This window comes from Thunnus albacares, chromosome 13 (assembly GCF_914725855.1).
Source record: "Thunnus albacares chromosome 13, fThuAlb1.1, whole genome shotgun sequence".
In the NCBI taxonomy this organism is placed as follows: Eukaryota; Metazoa; Chordata; class Actinopteri; order Scombriformes; family Scombridae; genus Thunnus; species Thunnus albacares.
This window is the reverse complement of record NC_058118.1, coordinates 13,421,570-13,433,247: the sequence shown is the minus strand read 5'-3', so window position 1 is coordinate 13,433,247 and position 11,678 is coordinate 13,421,570. Positions and strand designations below refer to the sequence as shown.

General features: G+C 39.6%; 1 protein-coding gene across 2 annotated transcripts; it reads left to right on the top strand.

Annotated features, from left to right (window-relative positions):
• Positions 1–11,520, top strand: trpc6a (transient receptor potential cation channel, subfamily C, member 6a). Of its 2 annotated transcripts, XM_044370756.1 has the most exons (14): positions 1–218; positions 1,988–2,316; positions 2,790–2,922; positions 3,752–4,052; positions 5,132–5,317; positions 6,140–6,304; positions 6,406–6,649; positions 6,740–6,967; positions 8,082–8,346; positions 8,579–8,774; positions 10,144–10,344; positions 10,594–10,650; positions 10,879–10,954; positions 11,161–11,520. In XM_044370756.1, exons 1-14 carry the CDS (start codon positions 43–45, stop codon positions 11,286–11,288), a joined length of 2,685 nt encoding a protein of 894 aa, XP_044226691.1. In that variant the 5' UTR covers positions 1–42; the 3' UTR covers positions 11,289–11,520. The 2 variants fall into 2 exon arrangements, with proteins under 2 accessions (XP_044226691.1, XP_044226692.1); XM_044370757.1 differs by lacking the exon at positions 1–218 and having other exon boundaries at positions 2,062–2,147; positions 11,161–11,519.
• Positions 11,521–11,678: the final 158 nt, after the last annotated feature.

Genomic DNA, 11,678 nt, shown 5'->3' with positions numbered 1-11,678 from the left:
AGAGGGAGAGGGAGAGTCACAAGCACTTGATTACTCCTTCATATGAACCAGGGAGCAGATACTCTGTCGTTGATCACCTCCAGGATGAACCACAGAACAGCTCATCTCAACAGCCGACCTGCAGGTTACAATGACAGCCCCAGAGCCAGGAGCCGAGATAACCTGCTGGTGTACGATGATTTTGGAGAGGAGAACTGTTGCTCTGGACGATGCCTCGGGTACGTGTTTAATTTACATCCCAGGTTTTGTTAAAATAATAGTGGAAATAATAATCTATAATAATAAGATGTCACAGTAATATCCTTTTATTTTTACAGTACTGACTTTAACATAATATGGTAGATTATTGTGTAAATTAAGCAGGTGGAATATTTTTTGGTTGATAATGTTTGAATGTAACATTTTAGAACGATTATATAACCAAATCAAACACTCTGAGTTTGACATGTCATGTTGCAGCTCATTTGTATCATTTTCAAATGAAGAAAAATACAGGATGAAAAGTTCTAGGTAATGAAAATAGTCTTGCCTTGTCTGTGGCTACTTGTTATTTTGATTGTTACCGTGTGCAGCCGTTTTGAATTGTTTTTCTCATCATACTATTTATGGACCACAAATTCAAAGTCTATGAAAAACAAGTTGAAGGAGGTCAAAATGACATTTTTGTTACACAGTATCTTTTAAAAATCCTTAAAATTCCACAATGTTGTCACATATTTTCATCATGCTACAACTAAACACTGTAAAATTAGCCCTCAAAAGACAGTTATTTATATGACACATTACATTAGCCTTCTATACTTTATTTTCCAACTTTCCACTCAGGAAGAATCAATCACTCAATAATCCATCATAATGTCATTAGGGATTACTAGAAAATTACAAGTGTTGTGGTTTCCTTCTAATGTTCTGCCAAAAATTACAACCCAAACAGAACTGTTTTTTTAAGTTTCTACACCTGAAATGTAGAATCAGTGTTGAAAACATAACATGACCATTTACTCTTTAGTTTGTACCTTTTGTCTCTATTGGTATCTATTTTAATCCAAACATGGTTTATATGGATTATATAAACATTTAGATTGCAGTTTCTGTGTGAATAATGTGGTGTCTAAACTGGGATATCTAGTATTACAGGTAGTATTAAGACTATGAAAACTCCTTGCTTGAGTTTGAATAATAATGTGTTTGAAGGCAATGGCACCAGTTTGATTTTTTCTAACCCACCTACTAAAGTCTTTTCAGAGGGTTTCCCTGCTAGTATTGAAATATACTAAATAACAGTTTGCAGTAGATTAGATGAGATGCTTTTCAGAAAGCTGTTAGTTCTGGTGTCAACTCATTTTACATAGAAGTAATGATTAAAGATCCCCTCCAGACATGTTGTAAGATATATAAAAAATATTCTGTTTGGAATAATATGTCTGATATGTTTTTTCCACACACAAAAAAAAAGTCCAATTACCTCATTAAAATACCTAAAATTAAAAACTGCTAGACACAAGATGTCTCCTACTTCACTGTAAAGTCTGTTTCTGTCTGTGTCAGTGTTTGTGCACTGAGGGCTTAATGTTTCCACATCACACTTGTGAAAGTTGCATACTGGCCCTCATTTGGCTCCAACTAGTTGTGATATCACAAATCATCCTTGTAGGTCCTCTCCTTAAACTCAGATTTCCAATGAACACAGAGAAACGTTCCACTTTCAGCAGATAAATGTGAAAACAGCCTTCTAGTGTAACAACTTTGCATAAACATTATTCTGCAGAGTGAAGCTCAAACATTCAACTGTAGGAATGAGAAGAAAAACAGTGGAAAGGGGACTTTAGATCCTGTTAACAGACAATAAAAAGCAAATATTTTTGTTACAGGATGTGAAATTGAGAGACTGGGAACAAGCATTTAAAGATTGGCTTCATGTGTGAGTATGTAAGTTGACATGTGGACAAGTTATACTGTGTGTTTATGTCCCCTGGCCCTCTGGCAGCCACAGCAGCTCCGAGAGACAACTCATCGCTCGTCTCACTGCTGTGAAGAGACGCCAGGCTCTTCGCGGTCCTGCCTACATGTTCTCTGCTCCTTCAATCAGCCTGTCAGATGTTGAACAACGTTTCTTGGAGGCAGCTGAATATGGAAACATACCAGAGGTGCGCCGCATGCTTCTCCATGTGCCCAACTTGAATGTCAACGCTGTGGACTACATGGGCCAGAATGCATTGCAGCTAGCTGTATCCAACGAACACCTGGAGGTGACGGAGCTGTTGCTGGGGAGGGCGGATTTGTCCAGAGTGGGTGACGCCCTCCTGTTAGCCATCAGTAAGATGTGTTCATTTATGTACAGTATGCGTATATACCCTATGGTATATACAAGAGCCAAAAATACATTTAAAGGGTTAAAGGGTTTTTAAGTAACTCCTGGTCCTCCTGGTCCTGGTGGACATTTTGCTTCCGAGTACCTCCTCCCATGTCTCCTAAATTCCACCATGATTGGCTTTTTTTTTTCAATCAAGAGGTCATCAGAGCTCATAATGCTGCAAAACTGTGACACCAACCTAACCAATCAGTGTCAACAAATATCACCTCTGGCAACAAACTGGCCAATCAGTACACAGGATTTATGACATTAACCCCTCGCTAAAATTCCGTATTATTATTATTATTAATAGACATTCAGAGGCCCTTTGAAATTCAGGGCCCCTGGACTGAAAAGAAATTTTGATGTTAGATTAATAGCAGTAAGGAGCCAGGTACTAAACCACACCAACCGTTTGTGTTTGTGTGCATTGTAGGTAAAGGTTATGTTCGTATCACAGAGGCCTTGTTGAGTCACCCTTCGTTTAGAGACGCCCATCGTCTGACAGCGAGCCCTGCTCAAGCAGACATGTTGGATGACTTCTACGCTTATGACGAGGACGGGACGAGGTAAGACACTAAAAAATGTTTGTGTGTCTAACAGCAACTCTGGACTGGGCTCTGGACTTAAGTTCAGTGTCGGAGACACTCACGTCAAGGAAATTATGTAACTGATGAATGGTTATAGGGTTGGATTTGGCAGAAAAAGCTTTTCCCGTTGAAGGATCTCTCAAACAATTCAAGCAGCAACAAGGATTCTGCTGCAAGAACTAATCCCTCCAGATCTCAGTAAAGTCAACAATACCAAAAAGTTGACACAAGGAGGAGGATGGAGTGGTGGAGGGAGCTGTGATAGCGAACAGTATCATAAGGGTTTCAGTAGAGGAATAGAAGTGCCTGGTTATAAAATCCACACTGTACATCCCATATGAATATGATTGGATGTTACAAGTCAGCTGATTGACAAAAAAGCTGAATGAGCCAGATATGGTGAAGCATGAATGAAACAGCTGATGCCAGTTAGCTGAGGCAACGTGACCTCAGTGCTCTGCTTGTAAATTATAACTTTATAACTTTTATGTTGTTTTGTGGAAAAAGTGACTTGATGAAAGATGTGAAAGATTCACCAGATCTTTTGAATACACCACTTTTTTTTTTAAAGAAATGTGATAAATGTAGCTCTTAAGTGTGAAACACAGTGAAAGAGTGGTCGTTACTCAAAACTATAAAACCCTGATGATGTTTACGTAGACCAAAAAACATGTTTTAGTTACCAAATAGCATATTTGTGATGGTGCCAGACAGAATATAATCTCATATACTGTTTATGCCTCTGATTTATCATTTTTATAGGGGTATTTATGTTGTCTATATATCTTTGGTGTGTACATTCCCACAGGTTTTCCCATGATGTGACCCCGGTGATCCTTGCAGCACACTGCCAGGAATACGAAATTGTTCACAACCTGCTGAGTAAAGGCGCTCGCATCGACCACCCTCACGACTACTTCTGTGGCTGCGACTCCTGTAACTACCAGCAGCAGTATGACTCCTTCAGCCACTCGCGATCGAGGATCAACGCTTACAGAGGACTTGCCAGTCCCGCTTACCTCTCCCTGTCCAATGAGGATCCAGTGCTGGCAGCTCTGGAGCTCAGCAATGAACTGGCCATGCTGGCCAATATTGAGAAAGAGTTTAAGGTACAAATACCTTAAAAATAACACAGCACAGAGGAGAACATAGACAGAATCATCAGCAGTTGAAAAGTTTTAACACAGACTGTACACATGCCCTGGAAACCAGCTCACTCTCAATATACAAAAAGTACAAGAAGTTTTTTTGGCATTTAACTGCCAATTGACTTCCAGTAAAAGTTGCGAATAAACACAAGAACATTTTATGAGCCTTATAAGAGGAAGCAGAAACAGATGAGGGCCTAAATCTTGTAGTCATTGTTAACATTGTTTGTCTGACATGCATATAACAACTGTAATTATTATGAGGCTTACGGTACACTGCAGGTACTTCACAGTCATTATGGAGTATTAGAGAGGAGTCCACTTCGCTGTCAGGATGACATTTTGTTTTATTATCAGCGTAGAAGCAAATTGGCTTACTTGTGTCTAGTTGTAAATTATCCACACCAGTTAGTGGTACGACTGAAAAAATCAAACATGTATTTCAAAAGTCCAGAAAGAGTTTGCAGGATGACAAAAAACTACTCCAATGGATGCAGTTTCAACTGTGTTCCTCCACAGCTGCACCTCATTAACTAACAACAACAACAAAAGAGGTTCAGTCTGAAGTTTGGTTCATACAATCAAAAATGCTAAAAATGTAGTTTTAAGTTTTGTGATAAGACATTCTTAAACATTAGTCAAAAATTTTGAAGTCTGCAAACTTTTCCAGAGCTGATGTCTGCGCTGGATATCAGGTAGTCCATCAGTAACAATGTAAATTTAATGTTGATACCTTATTATGTTAAACACGTGTAACTAGAGCCAAGAGAACTGGCAGCCTCTTCTCAAAATTGAGACCATATTTCCCTTTAAACCTACAATCACAGAACATCCTGTCTCAAAGAGGATCCTTCCTTAGTACCAGTGACTGTAAAAGATTTCACTTTTTACTGGTGGGAAGCTGACAGTTATGTTCATGTATCAAAGTTATGCGTTAAGGATTTTATTAAGGTTAAAGTGAAAATGTAAAGACAATGACAATGCAGTACATCTCTAACGTTTCCCTCCTGTGTGCACATTTTCTCTTGTGGTATTTATAGAACGACTACTGCCGTCTGTCGAGCCAGTGTAAGGACTATGTGGTGGGCCTTCTGGATCTGTGTCGCAGCACAGAGGAAGTGGAGGCCATATTGAGCGGAGAAACGGACGCTGAGGACAGTTATGATCTACCAGGCCGCCCCTCCCTCACACGGCTCAAATTAGCCATTAAGTACGAGCTCAAAAAGGTCAGTCTGCTCACAAACAGGCGGATCACCGTTGTGTTTTTAGATTGATTTCCAACCCTTTCAGGCAGCCAGCAACTTGTTTTACATCATGTCATTAAACCCTGTCAACAAATAATCAATTTGTAGTTGTAACAAATTAAAGTAATTAAATGTCTACAGTTATTGGCACCAAAGTCTCTTAAAGTTGATTTTTACTCCTCATTTTAAAACTGATTTACATTTAATGGTCTAAGACATAAACTACAAATGTTCCAGTCAGTAAAACTAGATGGACTTTAAGATTTTTAAGATATTTTGTGTGCATAGAAACTTCAAATTGAAAAAAATGTCTCGTGAGGTACTTTTGTCAGACAACAATGAATCCATTCAATGACTGGCAAAAAAATAATCGTTTTTTCAACTATTTTAATACCAAACTTACTCTGGTTCCAGCTCTCAAATGTGAGGATTTGTTGCTTTTCTCTCATTGCAAATGGAATATCTTTGGGTTTTGAACAGCTGATCAGACAAAACAAGTAACTGAAGACACTGTCCGGGGTTCTGTGCAGGTATTTTGGTAAATGACTAATCACAAAACATTTCTGATTTTACAGATTAATCAATAATGACAACAATCATTAGTTTCAAGCGTACCTGTTTGCATCATAAGTCTTTATCTCTCTGCTTCTTTGGGCTTTTCCTCCTATAAGGAAAGTATCAAATTATAATTTTGACTGTTTACTGTATGTTCACACTACACAAAAGCAATAAAGAGTTGTTCTCTCTTCCTGTCACCCCCCTTTATACCCCTCGTTCTTCCTCTCTTCTGTGTGTGCTCCTCAGTTTGTGGCTCATCCTAACTGCCAACAGCAGCTGCTGAGTATCTGGTATGAGAATCTGCCCGGCTTGAGACAACAAACCACTGCTATCAAACTGCTGGTGGTGCTGGCGGTGGCTATGGGTTTGCCTGGCCTGGCTGTGGCTTACTGGATTGCTCCATGCAGCAGAGTATGTAACACATGTTCATATGGCTTCCCAAATGATCGAACTAGACATTTAATCCCCTGCAGAATCTTTCATCTCATCCTCTGATTATCGCTCTCGCTCAGGTGGGGAAGGTGATGCGCAGCCCCTTCATGAAGTTTGTGGCCCATGCTTCATCTTTCACAATCTTCTTGGGTCTTCTGATCCTGAATGCGGCTGACCGTTTTGCAGGCACTACCCTGTTGGCTAACATGACCCACCATCAGCTCCCAGGAGGACCCCAACTCAACTCCGACCCACTGCTGCTCTACCGAATGACCACAACACCTTTCACATGGATGGAGATACTCATCATTTCATGGGTCATTGGTGAGAATAAGATGATGGAGAAGGAAAGTCCTGATTAAAACATCCTGTCATCCTGCGTATTAAGTCATTTGGCCCTCCGTGCTGCTGCAGGTATGATCTGGGCTGAGGTGAAGGAGATCTGGAGTCAAGGACCTGGGGAGTACCTTGTTGAACCGTGGAACTTCCTGGACTTTGGGATGCTGGCGATCTTCCTCGCCTCCTTCTGCTGCCGCTTCTCCGCTCTGAGACATGCTGACTTAGCCCAGACCTATGTACACACAAACTACAAAACGCTGATTAATGTCACACTGCCGCCTGAAATACGCTATTTTACACTGGGTGAGGATACTCACACACCTGCACAGAGTAACAGACTGCCACACTTAAAAAACCTGTTTATTCATTGTATAAACAGTTTCAGTCAGTTAGCACAAGGCAGTACAGTACATATACAGATGGGTGACAAATTAAAGGAAAAACAAACATGAAAAGTGTCTTAGTAAGATGTTGGGCCACTAAGTGCCACCAGAACGTCTTCAGTGCACCTTGGCATTGATTCGACAAGTCTCTGGAACTCTTCTGGAGGGATGAACACCGTTCCTCCAAAAGATATTCCCTCATTTGGTGTTCTGATGATGGTGGTGGAGAGCACTGTGTACCACGTCAGTCCAAAATCTCCCATAGTTGTTCAACTGGGTTGAAAGCTGGTGACTGTGAAGGCCATAGCATATGATTCACATCATTTTCATACTCATCAAACCATTTAGTGACCCCTTGTGCCCTGTGAATTGGGGCACTGCCATCTCGGAAGAGACCACTCCCATCAGTATAGAAATGTTTCATCATAGGATAAAGGTGATCACTCAGAACAACTTTGTATTGATTTGTAGTGACCCTTGCCTCTAAGTGGACCCAAACCATGCCAGCAAAATCCCCCCACAGCCCAACAGAACCACCGGATCCCCTCTCTGTAGGGGTCAAGCATTCAGACATGTACTGGTTTTTCCTTTAATTTGTCCCCCATCTGTAGGAGCACATATTCCACTATAGCTGAGATGGTGTCTGTTACATGGCTTTGATCTTTAGCAAAATACCATCAATCTCTGTCTGAATGTTCCTGTTTTCATTGGGAAGTGAAAAAAATTAGTCAACTGGACTGTACCACTCAGAAAGAGATCATTTTTAAACGGAAGAGAAGTGTTGAAAAGGCTTTTGTTGCTTTTTCTTAGTTTATTGTGTCCTCACAACCTTTGTCACAGTATTAGTTGTGAGCAGTTCCACTGAAGAGTGATTTCCCCTAAAACACATTATTTCACTTGAATAAACAGTGGAGGACAGAAGAAGTAAAATACTGTCACGAATCTGCAATACTTTCAAAAAGTAGTTGACTGCAAAGCTGCAAAGAAATAAGTCAAAGTAAATATTTACTGACTGATTCACACTGTTTTTCCAGCACGGATCCACTGGTTGCCGTCAGACCCCCAGCTGGTATCGGAGGGCCTGTACGCAGTTGCAGTGGTGCTGAGCTTCTCTCGGATTGCCTACATCCTACCGGCTAACGAGAGCTTCGGCCCACTGCAGATTTCTTTGGGGAGGACTGTCAAGGACATCTTCAAGTTCATGGTCATCTTCATCTTGGTCTTCTTGGCGTTCATGATTGGCATGTTCAACCTGTACTCCTACTACCTGGGGGCGAAGCAGAACGACGCCTTCACCACGTGAGACATTTATTATACCTGTAGATTCCCTTCCAACAGCTGTGTTTCCCATTGAGAAACATGAAACATGAGAAACTGCCATTATGGTCTTTTAAACTATGAGCATAAATATGCCATTTTTTCTTCTGCTGCTTTTCTCACAGATCATCGTCTCCATTCTGATGATTAATGGTTTGTTTGAATCTGGAAATAACTTCTCTCGTTTCCCTCCATTTCCTTCTCCTTCTTTTAGCCTGGAGGAGAGTTTCAAGACATTGTTCTGGGCTATATTTGGACTGTCTGAGGTCAGGTCTGTCATAATTAACAACGGGCACAAATTCATCGAGAACATTGGCTACGTGCTGTACGGGGTATACAACGTTACCATGGTGATCGTGCTGCTCAACATGCTCATCGCCATGATTAACAGTTCCTTCCAGGAGATTGAGGTTTGTCAATGAAACACTAAACCATCATCAGGTACACGCTCACAGATGTGGACAGCGGCCTTAGAAAGCAGTAGCTGTAGTTGTAGCACATGTTCTTATGAGGTTAAAATAAAAAAAGAGAAGTAATGCAATTTAAAACAAGAGAAAAAATGGAGGTCAAGCAAATCATATGTTGTAGTCTATTAACTAACATGAAATTCATACAATACATACTCTGTCTGAGGGATTAAGATTTAAGATGTTTTGTAAATGGATGGCACTTTTCTAATGTTTAGATGATGAAATAAATCATCTCCAGTTAATTTGCAATGACTTTTGCTGCTGTTTGCAGCAAGAAGAGTATTTTTATTTTCCATATAGAGCAACACACCATATTACTAAATAACCCTTCCACTGTCACCATATTCTGTGGAGTCCATTCAGATAATTTCATAAAATTGATTTCAAAAGATGAGAATTACAGCAGTTTAGTGAGTATGTATATGTACAGTAAGCATGAATCAAGTGTAAAAGCTTTCCTATTTTATGTACAAAATCAACCTGCAAACATTTTTATCTATAAAGTGATGGAAGCAAATCATTGTCATAATAAACTGAATTATATCAGTGACTGAATAGCAAATTTTGAAATTTAAAATGATATAATTCAAATTATTATGGCAAAGATTTGCTTCTATATAAAAACCTCCTTACATATACATTTGAATGAGCTTTTCATTTCAATTGGCTAAAACAGCTTTTATAGATTTTGCTACTTCTCCTTAGTAAGCGCTTTTTTGCGGGTCAAATGTGCATTACATGGAGGTGTGGATTTTTTTTTTTTGTAACAGCTTCTGTTAAAGGAATAGTTTGACATTTTGGGAAATACTTTTTTTGATGAGATGATTGATACCGCTCTAATGTCTGTAAGATAAACATGAAGCTATACAGCAAGTGGCCAGTTAGCTTAGCTTAGCATAAAGACTGGAAATAGGGGGAAACAGCTAGCCTGACTGGAACACTGACTTCCTTAAGTCTTGGCAGGCAACCAGTGGAGACTCCAGGAGACTCCCTGGTTTTTAAACTTTGATTTTTGAACAGAATAAAACAAACAAGGTAGAACATGAGAACATGTAAATTAGTGAGCTTTAGAGGTGCTTGTGTATCCTCTTGTATCCAGTCTTTATGCTAAACTAAGATAACTGACTGTAGGCTTTATATCCTACAAACACAAGAGTGGTAGCTATCCTCTTACATACTGTATCTTTCAGCAAAAAAGCAAATGTTGAACTATTCCTTTAAATTCGTCTGGTGCATTTGATTTTGACTGTGTAATAAACTCAAGTAGCTCCTGTGGTTTTGTTTTCCTCTTTTTGTTCCCTTTCTGTAGGATGATGCTGATGTAGAGTGGAAGTTTGCTCGGGCCAAACTCTGGTTCTCCTACTTTGAGGAGGGCAGGACACTCCCAGTGCCCTTTAACCTGGTCCCCAGTCCCAAATCTATGCTGGGCCTGTCCAAAGGCATCAAGTCTCTGCTCCTGCAGTACATGGCAGGAAACAGCGAGGAGAAAAGTGAGACACAGCTCAACAAGGTAACACAATATGGACACACGTATATTTTATTAAAACATATACATGTCATATAACACATTTATCCTCTATCGGCCTGCACATAAGACCACGGTCCTCAGTGGATTTTTAAAGGTAGAGCCTGAGCACCTCCCAGTGGCTTTGCTGCTGCAACACAGGCTCCTCCTCAGAGCTGAAGACGAACTTAAATCTGTGAAATGTCACTTGTGATGGATTCTGTTCAATTAAGCTCATTTCAGTTTATTTTCTAGCTTGGAGAAGGAAAAAGTTCAGGATATGGTGGTTCCACGAGCCCTACAAGATATGAGGTATCTGCTGTTGTGCAACCTGTATTTCCTAGATGTCACAGAGAGTAATGAAAAGTACATTTACTCGTTTAAGTACTGAGCTGTTTTGAGGTTTCAGAGAAAAAAAACCCAACTAAAATATAGTTAATATTTTTATGAAATTAATGAGTGCATTTTAGTTTTTAAAATGAAGTTTGTGTGACCTTTTAATCAGAAATTTAGTGTATTTTTTTCTATCACTGGTCGCAGAAAATCATGAAGCGACTGATAAAACGTTACATCATCAAAGCCCAGGCAGACAGAGAGAGTGACGAGATCACTGAAGGTAAGTGAGCTGACTTGTTTTTTTCCTTTTTGGAAATAATGCTGCTCGAAATCTATTTGACAAAATCAAACATGAAAACAATGTTAAATTACATGTTTCACTAGATTTTTTCCCACAGAATTACATTGTTTGTTTATTCAGAAATTTGGTTGATGTCTTTGATAACTTATTTTTATTAACGTCTTTGTCTATTTGTTTTTTCCCAGGTGAGCTGAAGGAAATCAAACAGGACATCTCGAGTCTGCGTTATGAACTACTGGAGGAGAAATCACAGAATATGGAGACACTGGACGGACTGCTGCGAAGGCTGGGAGAGATCAGCACACCTTCATAGTGCCACACACAGTTTCTATTTTGCTTATTATTAGCTGATGGCACTGAGTTGCTCAGTAAAGACTTGTACATAAAAACTGTACAGCTCAGAGTTTTGCCTGTACTCCATCACTGAATGTAGATATGATAGTGACAAAACATTATTATGATAAAAATGAAGACTGTATGTATGTAAATATAATATAAAATTAAAATGCAGCTCGGTAATTGCACAATTACGTGTCATTTCTCTAAGTGCCCTCAATTACATCAGTTATAGAAACCTCACTTTCTCTCTGAAACATGAAAAATACAGTTTGGGAATTAACGAAAAACCAAGAAAAGAAAGGACCCATATAATTCCATATTAGAGCACATACAGGAGCATTTGTCCTCCCTCACCCACTAAAAA

Excerpts from the sequence above, each read along its gene's own strand:
- trpc6a (XM_044370756.1), top strand. The coding sequence starts at position 43 with ATGAACCAGGGAGCAGATACTCTGTCGTTGATCACCTCCAGGATGAAC. Across the intron at positions 8,775-10,143 it reads GTTCCTTCCAGGAGATTGAG|GATGATGCTGATGTAGAGTG; the intron begins GTTTGTCAATGA and ends CCCTTTCTGTAG. Across the intron at positions 10,345-10,593 it reads GTGAGACACAGCTCAACAAG|CTTGGAGAAGGAAAAAGTTC; the intron begins GTAACACAATAT and ends TTTATTTTCTAG.